General features: G+C 45.2%; 1 protein-coding gene across 2 annotated transcripts in view; it reads right to left on the bottom strand.

Moving 5' to 3' along the window:
* The window catches only part of Fife (regulating synaptic membrane exocytosis protein fife), a 63599-nt gene extending 49890 nt beyond the window's left edge, over positions 1-13709 (bottom strand). For both annotated transcript variants that reach the window (XM_089594332.1, XM_089594333.1), the window contains exons 1-2: positions 13464-13709; positions 5419-5524 (exon numbers count right to left, since the gene is read on the bottom strand). In XM_089594332.1, the coding sequence (XP_089450458.1) occupies positions 5419-5524; positions 13464-13499 (142 nt within the window). In that variant the 5' untranslated portion in view covers positions 13500-13709. The remainder of the gene's footprint in view (positions 1-5418; positions 5525-13463) is intronic.
* Between the last annotated feature and the right edge of the window lie 6953 nt (positions 13710-20662).

Here is a 20662-nt window from a genome sequence, read left to right as displayed (position 1 = left end):
ACGCTACGCGTGGATGTAAATCCAAAAAAAAAACAAGTAAAAAAAAACAAGTTTATACGCTAGTTACGTTAACGAGAAGGATGGGTCTGTGAATTACCGTTGGAAACCTCCTTTGCCTCGAGGCTGACCGCAACTTGACTCGTACTACTCCCACCCGAGCCGACGACCCTCTTTATCTCCTAACTCTGGAAATTCCGGGATAGTTCAGGAGAGGCCCATTAGCACCAAACAAAACGAGAGCATCGAGAGTTCGATCGCGCGAGCGACGCTTTCAAGCGACATTGGCTATAATCCGAAACTTACCCAACCATGTGCTGCTCGTCAATCGCGTGTTTCGCAACACGGACGAACAAAACTTGCCTATTCCGTCCGCGTGTGTGCCGTTAATGCCTCTCCGCACGGTGTCATAAATTTCGCTCGAGATGACGGATGTGAGGCTTTCATTCACCCCCTCCCCCCTTCCTCAGCGCGCATAACGCGTTGGTAGACGGCGGGCGCGCAACAGGCAGGCGAGCGCGAAATCGCCGACGCGACCGCGAATTAATTTCAGATGTACATTAGCGACTCGGTGTATATTTATGTGGAGGAGGGGGTCCTCCGGCTGTTTGGGCAAAGTGTGTTTGGCCGCGCGTAATTGTTTTCCGCTCGGCCTCGTGCGGTGTCCCTCGCATTGTTGCTGCGCTTCCCAGAGTTAACCCGCTGTGATTTATCGTTCGCCCGTACGTGGGCTGCGCGTCAGAGACAGTGTGAAACATCCCTCGACAATTGTTGCGCTTTTTTTTTTTTTTTTTCGACCGCGTGTAAAAGTGCTACCGTGAAAATTGAAGCTATACTGTCGAGCTTTGACTCGACGTTGGATAAAATGTAGGACATCCATTCGAAATGTATTACCCATAGGAAAGTGGGAATCCTTCGTAGTAGGGCGCGCCATGGCTCGCATTTAAATGCATCTCTAATGAAGTTGGCTCTCCAGCTCCTCCGTGAATATACGTCTTTTACTTTGCTCGTCTTACTTCCTCTTGGGATAGGAGGCTTGGAAATTTTCTCGAAAAAAAAGCTACGCCGTACTTTATTTACATCACGTGTGCGAATCGTAACTTTCGCTGCTCAGGGGGAAGCAAGACATATTTTTTTTGTATCACAAGGGTGCTGAAAGTGTCATGAAATTAACGTTTTCTCAAACCCATTAGGGTGACCGACATATTCATGACACCATTGTAACGGCTTTCTCGTGTCACATTCTCGGTGACAATGATAGAAAAATTTAACATTTCGTTTGTTTACTTTTCCAAGTTAATTCTGACCGTATTAGTGAATGTTATATAGAACACCGAATTTCGAGCCAATCTCGATAAAAGGGGGTGTAGGATACGTAAAAGTAGTTTTTTTTTTTTTTTTTTTTTTTTTTTCGGTGCCTCGAGACTCGAGAGAACCTTTTTTTAGACGAGCACGTGTACGTATGTACAAGGATGGGAACGAATAGCCCCGCAAACGCGTGGACGTGATAGAAATAGAGGTGCTTTTTTTTGCCCCCTAGACTCCCGTGTCGTTTTCTCTTCTAATGTTGCTTCTCTCGCAATTTTTCTTGGCTTCATTTCGCGCTGGATCTTTCTAATCCTTTTTCTACCTTGTAATCGGACAGAGCAATCTCACCCTTTTGTTTTTTCAATTCAAGTGAAATTGTTTCGCTCGAATGATTTTGTCCCAACAATAGCTCCCTTGTTTAATTGAAGCACTTGTCATGGGCAAGACCAAACAAGCTGGTAATTGATTAGCCAAATCATTGTGAACAAAAGAAAACAAAAAAAAAAAAACAAAAAAAAAACTCGGGCACGTGCAGCCAGTCAAGCAACTGGAATAGCAAAGAGAAAGACTTTTGAAAGAAATGCAAATCCAATAGCAGGACAAAGGATCGAAGGAGCGAGGAGCAAAGATGGCATAATTTTTGCGATTGAAATTAGTTTGCTCATCGATTTTCTCTTGGCCGATCCTTCTTACACCCAGCGCAGTTCCTTCTTTCCATTTCTTTCAATGGCCTTATTTCCTCCGCCTCCGGACGATGGCTGATTCCGCGGAGTGAATGGCGCCGAGGTCGGATCGATATTTTCCAACCCTCGCCCCGTACCACTTCACTCTCTTTTTCTTTTTTTTTTTAAAACATCTGCCACTATTCTTTACTTTTTCTCGTCGTTTGTTGGATTTTTCTCCTGCCACTGACACGACGGAAACTCGATAGGCTTGCATGATTCATCACTGCATTGTGCACAAGCTTCGATACATGGAGCTCGGTACTTTTTCTCTTTTCAACAGACTCAAAAACAAAGCAACGACAACAACTACGATATCCCGAGGCAGCGCAGCAAAGCGATGCTCGATAAGTAGTACAAGCCAATTATGATCAGCCGCTCGAGTCAAACCCCAAACAAACGTCTAAACCGTAATTTCGCCTCTTTGAACGTTCATCAACGTGCTCTATCATTGAAAATCATCCGCGAAGGACGCCTCGATGTTCGAAAATTGGGCGACCGCAGCCGCGTTCAATCGAACAAACACGCGAAGGAGGAGACGCTCGCGGAGGGCCACGGGTTTGCGGCTTGTGTGCACGCGCGTCTAGACCACCTGTCGCGTTAAGCCCAGGCAAACACGCCTATAGCGAGCCAAACGAGAGCTGCCTTTCCCAATTGGTGCTTCCGACATCTTAAAAAGTACGTTTATCCACTTTTTATTATTGATCTATACCATTAAAATTATGACACTTGATTTTCGTGCACAAACAGATACACCTTTCACGTGGTTACATAGTTGGGCGAATAAATGATGAAAACCAAGTTGGCAGGGCCAGAAAGTTGTCCATCCACATCACTCGGTTGCACGTATACCCATCCGCAACTCACTCATTCGCCCGGCCGCGCTACCGTATATAAAGTAAGTACATCGGTGCTTTGGACCATATCCTCGGGCAAAGCGAGTATCGCTCTCCCATCCCGACAGCCGAGCCCAAACACGGAGCTATACACCACCAGCTGTTTACCTACGGCGTGGGTGACGTCACCGCGATATCGTGGACTCTCCGGCGTGTGGTTGTTGTTTGGTGACGCGAGGACCGACAATTTGTAATTATAGGAAATACTTTGGTGGCGGCGAAATCGATAAAAACTGACATCAAAAAGTGTTACCTCGCAACTGTAGAGACGAGAGAGAGAGGCGAGGGGGGGGTATAAATATAAATACCAGCTGATGTAGGTCAAATGATCGATCAAGGAGTGGAAAAAGGACTCGGCCACCTGTGCCGTCGTAGTTCCGAATTTAGACCTGCTATCCGCAAGAGAGTGAATTCTCTACCCCAAATTCCCGCGTGACAAGCCTTAATCTTACCCTCCTCTACTCCCTCTTGCGTGCGCGCGCGACTTTGACGTCGTGTAGTCCCGGAAGAAGCACCACTCGAGAGACTTGTACGCCTATACGTGTTTATCCTGTCCCACCTTCCCTCGCGTCGCAAGTCTCTTCTTTATCCATTAGCGCGGCCTTGTCGCTACCTCGTCTGGTTAATTATGATTAATCGCGCCTCGACGCGGCTGTCTGACGTCTTGTTTTCCCTCTCCCCCTCCTCGAGAGAAGCATGTTTTCGCTGTGCTGCTGGCTGCAGTTGGTTAAACCGAGGCTTTTAGGCTCGCGTGATTATCTTGTGTACCTTTCGTGTTTTTCCTTATATCTTTCTACCCTTGAAAATATACCGTTTTATCGAGAGAAAACAAAAACCAAGAGTTGGCAAACCGAAATATACGTATATTTTAATCAACGACGCAATAAAACGCGAGTCCTCTCGCTTCGAAACAAACTTCATCGGACGTGCCCTACAAATTGAACTTTGTAATTACGCTTGCCAGCGAACATTAATAAATACTCAAGAGACTCTTGCGCTGCCCTTCATTTTATACTCGGCTCTGTGGAATCTTATTCTACAAACTCGTGCAAACAAAAACAAAAGGAGAGAAAAAGCTCGCAGGTATCCGTAGGGTAAAGTTTATGTAACGCGTATACATGTATGTCCACGCAAATGTGGTCGAGTTTGCCGGCTCCTACACGACTAATCCCTGCAAGTTGGCGCTAATTGACGGGAGAGTCGCTCGGGTTACATTTGCTCCGCTGTATCGAATCACGTACACGCATATCCAACGCAGACGCGCGTAGTCGAATTTAAATGTGATACGTGTTAAATGGAGATACCAAACGATCCGTCGTAATTTTGTACCCCAGGGCTTGAATTTTACGAGGGAACTCGGGGCTCATCTTGACTAAACCGCGTAGGATGTAAGGGGACGAGTTGGTTAATAAAACGCAGGGATCATCCTTGGAAACGTGGCTGGTACGTGACCACCTTACGAACCGGAAGGGAAAATTTAACAACCGAGCTGTCGTTGGGCGCACGCATCTTCAGCGCCAAAAGGCTGCCGGACAGCGACGAAATTTCGTTTCAATGTTACTCTGACCGCCTGACACACTCACGTACGTGACGGCCATACACGAACTAGGGCGTCTCTTTTTCACTTGCAAAACCATTTTTTTCATTTCCCGCTGACTTTGATTTTTTCCTTCCCGAAACGTAATTATAGAGCGTTGGCTGGTACGCTTATATGGAGTGAAAAATCGGTATATGAAAGAAGTACCGATCAAACGAGGACGAAGTGAAGAAAGAAAAAAAAAAAACACTGTTTTTCTTTACCCTCGTAAATAAAGCGCGATCGACCCGAGGTGCTTATTTATCCTCCGGAGCGCCCGGTTAAGCCACTTCATCCGGGTCCTCTTTCCCGGTTTATCTCCTCGGCGACAACTCGGAGGAAAAGTAAAATGTCCGCTCAATTTATCGCTCATCGCTCCCTCCCTCTTTTTTAATCCTCGATCACCGCCTCGTCGATCATAGATACACCCAGAAACTCGAGTAAAGAGAGAGAGAGAGAGAGAAAAAAATCGGCACTGATATTGCAGAACTTTCAGGGCACGCGTAGAGACAACTTACACGTGCAGGCGGATTGTTTTCCCACGCGCGCTCCCCGAGAGAAGGGAACAACAACCAGCTGGGCTTGATTCGCGGATAACACGCGCGCGTGAAAACTTTTTGGGGGAAAGAGAGTTGCCCGAGGGATTTTGGCGGGTAACCGGTATTTTTCGTGTACCGTTGTTTTTGCCTATTTCGTGACTCGATTGTACTTTGTGCAAAGTCATCGCACGCGTGAAAAAAGTATGCCCATCTCCTCGGTTTCAAAAATTTGGGCCCGGATTAATTTGTAGATACACCGCGTGCCAAGAGTTGCGCGAAAATACGCGTGGGATGATCGATGCGCGTGTCCCAATGCTGGTAATTGTTGGCGCATTGAAGGAATTCACTAAAGGTAGATAGAGATTTCGGCCAAAACTTACTGTTGGTGGCAGTCATGAGGTCCGAGCCGATTTGCCAGAGATTGAAGCTTCGACCGCCGTCCTCCGACTGGGCGGTGCTCGAGTTGCTCTCCGGTTGAGTGACCATCTGCAAATAAAAAATTTACTCTGTTATTTCAAAAACTTTTATTTTTCCCGGCCACCAAAACAGCAGGAAATCAACTGGCAAGAGTAGCAAATAGGCTTTGAGAAAAACATTCACTGCTCGCCGATCTGAGCAACGGTATAGAGACAACAGCCACTTTCCAGCACATTGGCTCACTCGGTTGAGTTGAACTGAGGTAGAAAAGTACAATATCAGGGTGCATCGACTCTTTTATCCTCGCGTGCATGATCTCTGTACGCTCCTCCTAATACTTTTGCGCATAACAAGCGGGAAAATGAGGGAGGAGGAGGAGCGGCAGGAGTCGAAGGACGGGTCGGAAAAGGTTCAAGGTCTCGCGGGGCGCGCGCAGCCAGCCTCCGGCTTCTGGGGGGTGGTGGAAGATATCCAGCTCAATCAAGATGTAAATTGCGGGCTCGAGCTTGTCTTGGCCGACCTTTTTCCCCCCGGACGGCGATGACAATGGCTCGCCACTCTTGATCCCTGATGTGCAGTGCTGAGGGCGAATCGCTCGAGCTTTTACGCTAATGAGCTCGAGCGAGCCGCCGCGTGCACGTGTTTGGTTTAAGCTTACGCTTTTCCCTGCTGTGGGGGGAAAAGATCGATCGGGATGTTTGAGGATTAAGAGGGGGAAGTATTATTTTTAGCCCCCACCGATGGGTCACGCGAGCCTACACGTCCGGGAGATGCTTCATCCCTGAACTCGAGGTGAGTTAAGCACGCGCGGGTCCCCGAGTCTCCCCCCGAATCGAGTAAAAAATTATACAAGGAAAAAATACAACCACAAGCTCCTCCAATTTCCAAATCAATACCTTTGCAAGCTCTTCTACAAAGGACCTCCGCTTCCTCTCGAAAGCTTCAATTCCCGGAATACCCCAGTCAAGCGAGAGGGGAAAATGAGGCATGCATTGGCCGGCCAATTAAGCCGGTGCATCATCATCGTCATCCCGCCACTTGTACCATTGGTTGAGAGCAAGCGAACGGGTATTCCCATCCCGATGAATTCGCTCCTTTCAGTCTCGGGAGCGTGTATCTTTTGTGGAGCTGCGGAGCTCTGGGAATCCCTATATACACGGGTTTTGGGTGAATCTGCGGGGGGGTTATTCGGTATAAAATCCATGAGAGGATCCAGACATCAGCTGTTACTCCGAGCCATGGACGTGTCCTTTCGTAAAATCCAAATTCATTCGTGTGGAATTGGAGTAGTCATCGTTGCAGGGTAAGTATAAGTAAAAAAAAAAAAAAAACAGAGCTTTTATTACCACATAGGTCAGAGGAGAAATAAGCTCGGCGGAAGTGCAGAAATCCCGTGTCTGGTTGTCTATCCCGCCAAACGCGATTACAGCAGTAGGGATCATCCTATGGACGGAGCCTTTTCGCGAAAGAGAGAAAAACTAGAAGCAAACACCTGCAGCGTCGAGAATTTGCATCGGGAGGGAAAAAAAAAAAAAGAAAATCGAGAGCCCGAGTAAAATGAAACATCGACCGGCGAGGCGAGGAGAGGAGATAGAGGGTTGAACTCGCCGCTCATTTGTAAAAGAACGCGGGGGAGTTCCCGAGTGTTTTTTATTCATTCCAAATCAACGGCATCATGAATAAGAAGCAGACCTTTGATTCGAGAGGTTTTTTTTTCCATTCGATACACTTCGCGTGCTTCGGAGGTAAAAGTAAGTCTGGGGATTTCTTTTTTAAATTCGCGCTTGCGCAAGCGTGATCAACTTTAACAATACATATATGCATACGATTGGAACAAAGTACAACTCTGCAAGCTGTAGGCGGGCCTCGGATCGCCAAATCGATGCTCCAATCGTCGAACAAAAACCCAACTGAAACAGTGAAATAGCAAATGCGGAAGTAATAAAAAGAGCAGGTGGGCCATTTCGTCCTAGGAGATTAAAGTGCACCTCTTTAAAAGCCCATCATCGAGGTACGTACAGTACAAAACCAGCTGGAAACCAACCCTGTACTCATTACGCCCCGATCGGGAAAATTTCGAGCTTTCGGGAACTGGCTAATTTCCGCCGAAATTCGCTCTTTTTTCCTTTTGCAGGCAAACACTTTCGAGATGGATATTCCTTTTTTCTTTTCAGTTGGTCTTTCGATAACTCTCATTTTTACGGACGCGCGCGCCCTTACTCTGTTTGAAGTGGAGTATTTTTTTTGCGGGAAACAGCCGTGGCGGCGGAAAAAATTCATCAAACTTCCTCGATATCCCTCGTGCATAACTGGAAAAAAAAAAAAAAAAAAACTTCATCCTAACGAAGGCCCGGGAAATGAAAATGCGCAAAGTCTTCAACTTTTAGCCTCGAAACAAAGAAGATGAAAAAAAAAAAAGGGGGAAAAATCTTGGTCGAGAATGAATTCAGGTCACATTATTGTCAACTTTTATTGCCGTGAAAAACTTATGAGTCTGGCGCTACCAAAAGAGCTTGGCTCGACGAGAATCGACACGCTGTATAGCCCAGCCAGCGATATCCCCAAAGTTATCGAAGAGCCCGAGCAACCCCGGCGTACGTGAGCCATACACCCAAGCAGTTTCTTTCTCCCGTCGGGGAGTCTTGCGGCTAACTTTGTTGCCCCGTTGACTTTTCGACCTCACGTGGATTTTCCAGCAACAAATTTTTTTCCCCCTCCCTTTTTTTCATCACCATTGTCACACGACGAAGGCTCGATCGCGTGCACCGACGACACCGTCACAGGAACAGTCCCTTGATTAGGACGTGCTCCGTACGAAGGATGGATTAGATTGACGAGAAGCCAGGCAATCGCGTCGTTTGCACTGGACAAATCTCATTAGGCCTGACGAAAGTCCGTGGATCGACATTTGCGTGAAACTATAGCATCTTGATGTGGCTTACCGCTCGTTCTTTTACGGCAAACGACGGGGGATTTGCTAACACGAGCCGTACACGTGTTGTCCCCGTCGCGAAAGAAAACAAGACTCGGGTCGACAAAACTTTCCGTCCAATGCCATTCTTTTGCCGGATAAATTTGTCACGGAACGTATTAGATTGCCTTGGCCAATTAGGTTAGCAAACGCGATCAGTTTTTCCCTACTCCAGCCACAAAAACTTTTATTAAATCGCCTTTTTTTACGCGACACTATGTGATTCCACTTTTGTGCACATCATTGTAAAACGAGCTCATCTCGCTTGGACACGAGATTCTTGCTTTTCTACGACCATCGGTAGAAAAGGCCAAAATTCGATCAGCCCCCATCTTCCTTTAGTTGAAATTTTTCGACTAAGCGCGGAGACACTCCATTTGCGTGTGACTTGCGGGTCCTTCAAAATGTCCCCCTCGGGCGTATCATCTCGCGCTGCAGCGAGCGCATTTTACCCACCACCGGGGAACCGCTCACTTATAACGCAATTTTTCACCCTCGCCTCGAAATTTATCCCGGCCTTGCATTATTCATCGGCCCCCGCCTTCCAGCCTTATAGGAATGAACAAAAAAAATTACTGCGCGCACGCGCTGAAACGCCCAAACTACTTTGCCCCGAAACAAAAACAATACGGCCACTTTCGGCATCAGGTGCTGTCTGATTTATGGCTGGGCTCCTCCGGAAAACGCCGAGTTTCCAAGACCAGCTTGGTGATTTAAGGGGTTTCAAGAATACTTGGATTTTCCGCCCTATTATGTAGAAACATTTTTTTTAAATAAGCTGAAACTGTTTAAGAAAATTGTGCTTTCGTTCCGAGAGTAGGTCAAACGTTTTTCCGTTCTCAGCATTAATTTTTTGAAAAATTCACGATCCCGCGCAGTTGCTTGCAACGTTTTGCAGTGGGGGTTTCATCGGAGCGAACAATGGGGGTCCAAAATCCCGAGCGGAGCCTTGGCTGAATTATGAATAACAATGGTGTGTGAAATCCAAAATGAAGTCTCAACGCGCGGGAATTTCGGGGGAAAAATTTATCTCTCGAATGCGCCTCCTGCACTCGTCCGGAAGGGTATGCGGATCCAACAAAGGGGGCTGCCGGCATTGTCGAAAATTTTCCCGAAGAGTATAAACACCAACAGAGAAGAGGCCAGTCAGTCCCGAGTGTAAAGTATGTACGGAGGGGCACAATGGGCTGGCGCAACAATGGCTGGGCAGCCCCAGAGCCGATGAGGAACGAGAGAAGAATGGAGGCTCAAAGGAACGGGAAGGGGAGGGGCGGAAAGAGACGTCGAGGAAAGAGCATTACCGGTGAGTTTTCGACTCTTTCGTGGCTCTCGAGAAAATCGGGAAATCAGAGGTAATTTTTCAGCTCGCTTTTCAACCGGATTCCAGTTTACTTCAAGGGCGCTTTGGGGAAATACGGCTACTCGTCCCACTGGACTGATTGAAAAATTACCTTTGACCGAAAGTAATTTTCAACATCTTTTTTTTTTTTTTTTTTTTTTCAAACGGATTAAGTAGTATTGGTACGTGTTTAGTCAGCCGTGAAGTTCGGTCAGTAGTAGAGCTCGGTTTTGGTCAGACGTTCGATTGCCAATGGCCCAAAAACGTATTTTGCGCCCCATTTGTGTCGCCAAGGAGCACATTTTCACGATAAAACTTTGGTAGAAACCCACCGTCACCTCCTCGAATGCCATTAAGTATAATACACAACGTGTCGAATAAATCAACGGCGTCCGATCCAATGGAGCACGAGAGCAATAAAAACTCAATTGGATTTCTTGGGCATTTTATCCGTGAAATTGACACCTCGGGGAAAGCGGAGAGAAAACACAAGGAATTACGGATGATTAAACCAGAGTGGATAAAGGACCTCCGAGCGAAAGTGCACAGTAGGCGATCCCTTGGATTTATATCGGTATAGAATAAAAAACTGACTTTTGCCACCTATCGGATACACCAATATGCGAGCAAAAAAAAAAAAGAAGATTTTTGGGATCACAATTGCACTGCAAGTGGCGCGAGCTCGTAAAATCCACTCGAGGCAATTGACATCGATCGAGGCCGTAATGGGCGCAGGCAAGCGCAGGAGAAAAGAGTATAGGGACGGCTGTTTTCGAAATTACTCGGAGGGACTTTGGGAAGTCAAACGAGCCATTGGAAAAATTCCATTTCCACGACGATGTCGTTTGACGCTCGTGGATCTTCAAAGAGTATACTAATATTGTCATAAGAGTACATACGGTGTTTTCTTACATCCTCTAATCGATGATTCTGCCCTTCGAACTGGAATTTTGCCCAAATATTGTTCTTTCGGCCGGATAACCCGATACTTCATGATATGACGCACGTGTACGAACAATATATTTTTCACTTGGTACGAGAAATAATTACAAGTGAGCTATACAATGGGCTACATAATATTTGCAAGGAAGACTTTTTTGGGCGCGATATTGCATCGACCGGAATTTGTATACACAGAAACGCGAGATCATCCCAAACAGTATTCGAGCAATATCCTGAAATTCATTCCTTGGATAGTACGATGCTTGAATTATTTGAAATATTTGCCCTGCAAAATACACATCTTCCTCCGAAAAAGCTCGTGGGGGGGAGGGAGGGTTTTTTTGAAAAACCTCGTACATCCCGTACATTCACAATACACGTGAAAAATTCGTGCAAGAGCCGCTCTTTACAAACGGATGAGTATTTCAGAGCTCGAGAGAAAACTGCTCTTGAAAAAATACGTGCGAGCATAATCCGAAAAAATTTTTTAACAAGCGCACCTTTACGAACAGCACTGCTTTCACGCGTTACACGACGAGAAGTTGATTTCTCTGCCCAACACGTGCAACACCCGGAAACTGTTTTCTCTCGTTTTCGTTAATTCCCGGTCGAGAAAACCCCATCTCGATCCCACATACGAATGCAAACGACCGAGTGAAGGAGAGCCATCTCATTAGAAGTTACACCGTCGCGCGTGTCTTTTCGCACGCAAACAAGCACCACGCGAGCAGGAAGACCCAATTAATCTTGAAAGTTGTCCCGGATCGAAAGCCCCGCGAGAGCCGAAAAGTTTTCTCGAGCACCGGCTCCATTGTTGCCCGTCTCTCGCTTCGGGGGGGGGGGGAGTTTTTAACGTGCACGCGCGTAACGAGCACGCCGTTTCGGCTCGAGAGGCTTAACGGGAGTAGTTAGTTCCCGCGGCCCGCGGCTGCGTGTAGACGCACAGTTCGCCGAGTTGAGGTGGCGCCTGGAGGAAAGGACCAAACGGAGGATGCCTTTGAGTAAAAGGAACGAGAAGACGTGACCTTGAAGGGGGGAATCCAAGGAATGGGTAGGTACGGGGGAGGACAGTTGATCCCGATGTAATGAAGAGAGGGAGCGAGGCTCGAATGGACGATAAGCCGCCGCCTACGTTCGCCCGCGTGCCCACGCCTTGGCTCGTGATCTGGGGAGAGATCCTGTACGAGCTAATTCCTCCTCTTCCAAACGTATGTGAAAACTCTCCTTTGCCAAGGGAAAATATTAATTTCAAAAGGATCTTTGAGGATAAAGAGCTCTTATGGGCATTCGCACTTGAATGGAGGTATCCCGCATCGCTATACAAGCAGGCTGACTTTCCTTTTTTTTTTTGGAAAACTCACTTTTTTTTCTTTCTCTCCAGAATTGTTGGGGGTAAAAAGAAAGAAAAGAAAAAAAAACAGTCGATCGGTTAAACAGATTCAAGAGCCGATAACAGACGGGGTAAACAGGTAGGGTGGGTACATACACACATATCATACCGATAAGCGTGAGCGACGCTCGTGACGTTATGGTAATGTGCTTTGATTTCTGCCGTACAATTTTGAAGAGCATCAAACTTGCTCCCTTCTTATCTGCACGTGGAAAGGAGTTTTCTCTCTCTCTGTTCTTTTGTTCACGACAGCGATAAAAAAAAAAAAAAAAAAAAAAAAAAAAAAGAAAAAAAAAGCAGTGGAATGCAAATGAAACGGAGCGTATATCTGGAACGTGCATCGAAGACGCAACGAATAGGGGATCGAGAGGGAGGAAGGGAGTCAAGTTCAGCGTGAAAACACTGAAAAGTTTTATTAAATTCTCCATCAGCGATATTTTACTCTCTTTCTTCCCCCTGGTTTGCTTCGGTACAAATATACAGGGGGGGGGTAGGTTATTTTTTCCTCAGCCTTCACTTTTAAAGGACCCTAAAATCCAAAAGCTCCGCCGCAAGCTCGAAGAAGAGCAAAAAAAAAAAAAAAAAAAAAAAAAACGCGAAACAACGGAGAAAGACACACGCGTGTATGTTCTGTCGGTCAGGGTCAAGACTTGGCGGAATAAAAACAGGAATGGGGAAAAGGGCGGGCGATGCGATTCCAGACTCGCGCGCAATTCAATTTGTCGCCCCGGCAGAGCCGCAATAATCGCCGGCCTCGCGTCTCCTCCCACCGCCTCCATCGATCTCTATTTATCTCCTTCGATCCTCGATATTTACGCGCGCGCGATTTATCTCCGCATGTGGAGCATAAAAAGTAGGGCGTATAGGAGAAAAAAAAAAAAAGGTAATCATTCGTTCGATCAAAATTACCACCAGTAGCTTCAATTGCTGCTTTTTACGATATGGTTTACCAAACAGTCGCTGTTACAAAAAGAAGCGCAATCTTTGCATCGGTTGATACCCAAAGAAAGAGCAACTTTACTATTTCGTTTCATTTCAACTTTCTCGTTGGCATTTGGTTTATTAATAATTTTTTTTTTCCTACGTAGACCCTGCTTCTCCGACAATAAGGTATGGTATTACGAAATATACCACAAGACTCCTCGTTGTTATCGGTGGCTTGCAGTAGAGCTGCAACTCCAATCTCCTCGGGGGAAAAAGAAAATCCCAGCGGGGAGGTTTTAATTAGAACAAAAAGCAGCAGAGTTTCTCTCTCTCGGCACTTACTCAAAACGCAAGGGGGCACATATACAAAAGCTAATTGCCAAAAGAGTTGGCGGAGAAAGGGTGCACGAAAAAATGATGATGGTTAAAAAAAAACACTGACCTTCTTGACGAAGGACGCTATGTTGGTGGGCAGCATCTTGGCGGCAGTCTTCCCTCGACTACGCGGGATCAAAGCTGAAGCTGCAGGAGACGGCTCAGTTCGAGGGTAGGGAGGGGAAGGGCCAGATCGGGGCTGCGCCACAACCACCGCCGGCAACGCGCCTCCACGCCGGCATCTCCTTTTCTCCGCTTGGCAATTTTACGCTTGAATGAGCTCGTACTCCCCCGCCGCCTCTTGTGTTTTTTTGCACTCTCGGGTATGGCCTTTCTTTCTTCTCGATGTTTGTTGATGCGTCCCTGGCTACGTGGATTTTCTGCAAACAGACGCGAGGGAAAATGTTGATTGTGCTGTTTTTTATGTTTATTGTGCTGTCCTTTTTTTCTTTTTTTTTTTTTTTTTTCATCGACTTGGCTGGATTTCACGTACACTGCAAAAAAGTCGACAAAAATAAAATAAATAAAATAGAAGCAAGCGCAGTAAAAAAAAAGAATGCCATAATAAGGGGTGTGCATATACGTAGAGGCTAATCTTTCCCTTGAAAGAGGATTTGTCGGCGAGAGGGAAGAAGAAGCTAGGCTTTTGTAACGAGAAATGAAAAGTCCTTCTCCTCCTCCGTCCTGCTAATCTCCCGGGGTAATGCCAGATGAAAAATGTTTTCTACAGATTTCCACGCATGTGCGCGACAATTAGCGACACGAGTTACCGCAATGGATGGGCTGGATAATCTTTCCCTTCCGCGAAATTTTCATCGGAAAGTCTGTAATTGAAACATCGACAGTGGACCTTTGGGTTTTCCGGAGGACAGCGACAACTTTTGATTAACTTTTTCCGCTAATCCAATGTTAAAACAGGACAACGTTACAGCTCTCACGTGCCGTAATTGACTTTTTTCATCAAAGCTCGTTCGCACCGATAGGTAATTGTTAAAAATCGTTTTTTTTATTTGCCGCGTATATAGAATACTCGGAGAGAGAAAGAAAGGAGTTAATTGTATTTTCGGCAAAGCAATAAGAAGAAAAAAGTCAACAGCCACGTAAATGAACGTGTATATAACGACAGGCTGCTCCTTTCGCGCGTAATCGAAATCGAGCTTCCGCATTTTATTACCTCCGCTGCTCGGCGCGACGTGTCCTTTTGTCGTTCCGATCGGTCGCTTATTGCCCGTTTCGCTCGTCTACAGCTCGTCTACTTACTTTTTCACGCGGCTTTTTATTACCCCGAAGAGGAACAAGTTTTATCGGCGCTTGACGTGCAATCCACGATGGGCGATTAATTATCGAGTTGGGGGGTTTTTTCCACAAAACAGCCAAACCAAGGATGGACAGTAAAACGGGAAAAACGCGTATATTTGGTTGAGTCTGATTTATAATTAAAAGTACGATCAGTTCACTGGGAAGCCTTGGGATGGCTTAGAGCAAAAAAAAAAAAAAAAAAGAAGGTTGGACCAAGAGCGGTGCTGTTAAAAGGAGAACGAAACGGGTGACTTTTTGCGCTCCCACTGGGAGAAATTATTTTACCAGTGTAGGTACAAGTGTGGCTGGTTTGCGCGTAAGAACCAGTTTGTAGCAATAAATCGTCGCTTTGGAAGAAAAATAAATTGAATGAATTATATTTGTATGGTAGGTGGAAGCCTTTTTTGTAGAGATACTACCTCTTACTAATTTTAAATTAAGTTAGTAAGTTGTCTTGACCCAGTTCCTTGGTGTAACAAACACAGGAGAAATAACGCAAAGACGCTCGATGGCTGTGTCTGACCAAACATGGTTCGCACTACTTAATTACATTTGCGCTGCATAGGACTTTCATTCAACGTGACAATGTGTGCCACTGCGCTTGGTCCTACTATACTAGCCCATAGCTGTATCCCCGAGTGATATTCCAATGTGAGGGGCTACTTGAAGAACAAAAAACTTGCGTAAGATGAATCATTCGGAGGGCGTTTTTTTTGTTTCGACGTATCTATCGTTGCTGGAAGAGAAAAAGATGTCAAGCTCGAGCAATCGATCGAACTACCTATCAATTACCATTTATTTTTTTCGTTTCTTTTTCTTTTCCTCCATTTTATTTGACTTAATTTTTTTTTCTTTTCCACCCGGACCTAATATATATATTCTTGCCACCTCTTAAATGATTGAACATGTGATAAAGTAACGTTGCACGTGTCCAAGGTAGGTGATAAAAATTTAAATTCGCGTCAAAGCATCAGGTCAGGTGAAAACCAACCCCGCAAAGATACATCTCGGGGGAAAACGGGGTCAAGCAGGAATTATTTCCTCGAAAGGTAGTGCTACGCAACCACAGCGTTTTCGACTCGAAAATAGCGTAAGCCCCGGGGCACGGAGGAGAGAAAAGATTCGAGCGCGCGTGAAAACGTATCCGAGGGTGGGACGAGGCCTCTTATCCTCTGGCCTTTGCCCTTACATCTGTGAAACGTCCCGGAAAGTAACTGCAGATAAGAAAATCGCCAAAAAAACTCCTTCACCCTCTTTTTGTAAAAAAAGTAGGTCAACAGTTTTTTTTTTCTGTTTAATCGTAAACAGCGATAAATCATAGTAACGAGGATAAAGGGACGCAACGACGTAACAAGTACTTACAGAGCAAGATAAAATCATCTCGAGCTCCAATTGGCTCGTAACAAGGAAAAACGAGCACCCGCCTAATCGCGGCCCTCGAACGATAAAAGGAGAGGGGGGGTGGGGCTAGCTCTCGGATCGGATATTACGTACAAGAGCATCGTCATCAGCAGAAGAAGCAAACGAGCTATGTGGAAACAGGGGTAGAGGGTGAGAAAGAGAGAGAGAGAGAGGGAGAGATACTAGAAGGAAGTGTGCGTAGCCCAGGAGTCAGGACAGGCGGACGAAGCAGCTGGGAAATGGCTGCCACCTGTAGCTATTGATCGGGAGGGCGAAGCCGAGTGTACTTGCCGGTGCGCGCTTCTCTTACTCCCATACCCACTGATACTTCCCGCGACTCTACTACCAAACACTGTTCAGTACATATATACATCACCTCTTGCTTTTTATTTCACTTGGCAGATGCTAGTGTCTTTTTTTTTTTTTTTTTTTTTTTCAAAGGTATATAACCTTTACGATATCGTTATTACCGTTATCATTATTATTGCCACTGGGGGTCATATCTGCTCTTATTTTCATTTTCCCGTCTAGGGTGCAAAGGGGCGACCGGGAGTTGATTTTCCAAGATTTCTACGATTCGTTCTTGGGAAGGTTAAGGTTGCAGCCTCGAGGTATTATTTCCAGGAGGGTTTGCCTCGTTTTTCCTTCAATTAGTGGGGGATGTATGTTCCTTTGGGGAGGGCATCGTTTGTGAAAGCCGGAGCTTCCGCGCGTCTATTAAAAATTTTTCCGATTCCGGAGTCTTCTTCTTACAAAGGAATTTAGAGAGAGAGAGAGAGAGAGAGCTGAGAAATCCTATTACTTTTTCTCTCGAGAAACATCGCACGAAAAATGCACCCGAATCCATTAACCGCGAGACAAAGAAATTGAAGGAGGAAATAGTTGAACGTGGAAAAATGAAAAATAATTATATTCCGCGATTATTAAAATTATCATTCCTTTTTCTAAAGATTTTCGAAACAGAAGCGCTGAAAGCTAAATTGCTTCTTTTTCAATCGTCTTCTTTTTTTTTAACCTCTTTTTTTTTTTTTTTTTTTTTTAATAAAACTTGCCGACAGAGCCCTTCGCAAATAAAGTGACATTTTCACCGAGTCCACTGCCTATTCATTACGAAGCCAGAGAAAAGAGAAGATGGATTTTGCCATTACGTAAAAAAAAGGGATAAAGTAGCATTTCCTCTCCCTCGTGCTTTAGGGACTAAATAACAATAAACGTCGTCTACGCGATACGCAAACCAGTTTCTCCTTTTACGATGAAATGGCCCTTCAATAAGTCTTTTCACTCGAGCGGACAAACGAGTTACTCCTTTGTTGCAGGTAAAAGCACAATTTTGAGAAAAATTGTTAGTCGAAGGCAATTTGTCCCAAATAGTCGAAAAGAGATATACGTTGTCCCCATACTTCGGAGGAGGAGGACAGTATAGCTATAATCATCAAGTAAGTGCACACTCACTCTGTGCAGGGGTACATTTGCATAGTATTTGTCTTTGATACCGTGGGTAGGTACTCCGAAACGGAAACGAAAGCACCAGCCGGGACCAGCTTAATTCTGTTTTGTGTTCATATAGGGTAGGTATATAACTGTAACATCGGCACAGAGGGGAGAAATGGGTGTAGAGGGCTTTTAATTCACTAGACGTAATTGGTCGTATTCCATTTCGGGCACTGCGTTAATACGTGATCCCCGACTCCCCCTTTTGTTCCACAGGCTGGAAGCAAGGGAAAATTCAGACAGGAAGGTAAATTACAATTTGCGACTCTTATGCGTCCCCTGTTTTTTTGACACGAAAATTCAAGCATTGTACATATTTCTATGTTCATTTAATCTTTTGTATTATTATTATTATTTAATGATGCTCCGAAGCTTTGAATCACATTGTGCACGAAATTCGGGACATTCGTGTAATCAATGTGGAATGAGCGACCCGTTTAAGCTCCTTACGTGCACACACAAGCTCAAGCAGCCTACATCCAATGGGGTCCTTTACTTACCCAGCTATTGGAGACCCAAAGTTCTCGGTTAACTAAATCATGAGCTGCGCGCTCCTCAAAGTCAGTAAAAAAAAATAAAAAAATTGACTGAAGATTCCTTAAAAATTAATAAAAATATTGTCAAAGTCTCGAGAAAAAAAGGAGCTCTCAAAAAACCAAGCATCCTTTTCACCAACCCTCAGATAGGCACAAAACCTTTTTAGAAACCCTCCGGTGTATACATGCGTATTATCGTACACCTGTACAGCGAAAACCGACGCGAACACGCGCGCGCGCAAAACTGGCCGGTACCCGTGGCGCTCTTCCCTCGGCCTAATTAGACTAATTATTCCCAATGCAGAAGAATCATTAGCGACCTCGTACCACCCCCTTCTCTCTCGATCATCATCGCATCGCTGCACGCGAGGGTAAACACGATGGGAGGATAAATGGCGCATGGGCGTGGTATGACTCACCCTGTCGTGCCTCCGCTGTTTGCGCTCGCTTTGGTGTTTATTGGATACACGCATACGATCTGTTGCACGCTATGGGGCTTCTGGTACATTTTTTTTTTTTTTTTTTTTTTTTTTTTTCAGATTTTTTGTGAGGGATCCACTCGTAGAGTTGGTCACTATTCATACAATATACTCGTTGAACTCTCGTTGCGAGTGATGATAATTGTCTTTGGTGCAAAATAGGGCAGAGCTTGTTTTTTGACAACGAGTCCATTGGACGTACCATGTAGGATAGTAACGAAAAACATCCTCGAAAAAAAATACACAAAAAGGAAAACCCGAGCAACACAGAAACAGATAAGGAGCACAAGAGTGGATCGAACAAAGTCTCCCAGGATCCTTTTTTTTTTTTTTTTTTTTTTTTTTTTTTTCCTTGCTTACTCGTGGGTTTTGACAAGCCCCGTCCACGCATACCTACATTCCCTTACCACGCACTTTGATATCTCATCCCCCCTTGCGTATCGCGAATCAGATTTCCCCTTCATGATTTCACGCTCACTTTTTGCCCCGCTTTTGCACGGCTTTTCCCACCTTCCATCCCCTGTGTGCCCACGCGTCTCTTACTTATTCACGGGCCTACATCCACCCCCACGGCGCGTAAATAATCAAACATCCGGTTCTCGCGCGTACAACGTGCGGGCAAATATTTTTCCTCGCTCCGAAGAAGCAAAGAAACAATTTGCCAAGACACGCCATCACCCACCGCGTATGGTAATAGAAACATCACGATTGCTCGTTTGCCTTTTTTTTTTTCTTATTCATATACCCTTGCAAGTTGCTTGTTGATAATACTAAGCCATCAGAGCTTGCAGGCTCGAATAGTTATTTTAACTGCACACGAATCGAGGTACATTAATAATGATTACCTTCAAAAAAAAAAAAAAAACACTCGATCGGATCATCACTATTGGCATGGCCAGGCAACCCTTTCGTACAGTTGTCTGTATTTCAGCTATTTCCTCGCAAGCAGCGAACAAAGTACAGCCTCGAGGAGAACTTGTATTTTTCCACGAAGAAAACGACATTCCCGGTGTTTCGCCCACAATCGCGCGTCCCTTGAATACCGCCGCGTGACTACCATTGTTCGGAGGGAAAAAGCCGAAACAAGGAGAAAGAGACTCGTAGAGCAGAAAAAAAAAAAAAAAAAAAAAAGAAAGGAAATCCCGACACTGTACGAAATGTATTTTTTAGAAGCTCCGCGAGGACCAACCTATATTATGGTCCCCAAGGAGATTTTTCGAGCCTCTTAAAACTCAGAGCAGCGATCTTGACTTTCTTTTTTTTTTTTTTTGTTCTGGTCTCCTTTGCCGCGAAGATTCAAGGTTGGCGAGCCACCAGCTCGTTGAATTTTTCATGACGGAGACTCTGTTTCCCCCCCCCCTTCCCTAGTTTAAAGCAAACGATGATATTCCCTCGTGCGCGGCTTTAAGAATTATGAACTTTCATGCGTATCTACTTCATAACTGCTTGTAATGGACATGTCTTTTTTTTTTTTACCACCGCAAGGATAGCGAAATCGTCAACTCGCGTGCGTGTACACGGAAAAAAAAGAGAAAAATCCTTCTCGCATGACGGGAGAAGATAATTGAAAAAGTATGTATACGCTCGCGGGTGAAAATTATTGTTTCTGTACAATAGAGATGAAAACAAAAAAAAAACAGCGAGAACGGGGAGAAAGGAGATGTAAAAACTCATGGTTTGGAAAAATTGCTTTCCAGCAAAATGCAAAGAAAAAAGGAACGAATGCATTTTTTTCTTCGGGGAAATACCCTAAATTCCATCGATACACCGTACACTGATCCCCCCTTTAATTTGCATCGATTGACATGTACACGTATAACTCCCTCCCCCAATTTACAACAAAAAAATTACACGTATCCGAATTCCCAATACATGCTTCGAAGAGCTCAACCAAGGCCACAACCCACCCCTTTAAAAAAAAAAAAAAATCATCCCCTCGCGAACTCTGCATACTGCCGAGTTTTTTTTAGGGGTGCTTATTTTTCAAAGCTCAACGCTGAGGCGGCAAAGGGGGGCGGTGGGGCTCTCTCGCGTGGGTGTTATTTGTCATTTTTTTGTAC

This window comes from Copidosoma floridanum, unplaced genomic scaffold (assembly GCF_036245765.1).
Source record: "Copidosoma floridanum isolate Cflo_tuat_1 unplaced genomic scaffold, Cflo_Japanese_pri ptg000021l, whole genome shotgun sequence".
Classification (NCBI taxonomy): domain Eukaryota; kingdom Metazoa; phylum Arthropoda; class Insecta; order Hymenoptera; family Encyrtidae; genus Copidosoma; species Copidosoma floridanum.
The sequence above is the reverse complement of the archived record's forward strand: the minus strand, read 5'-3'. Positions and strand labels throughout refer to the sequence as shown.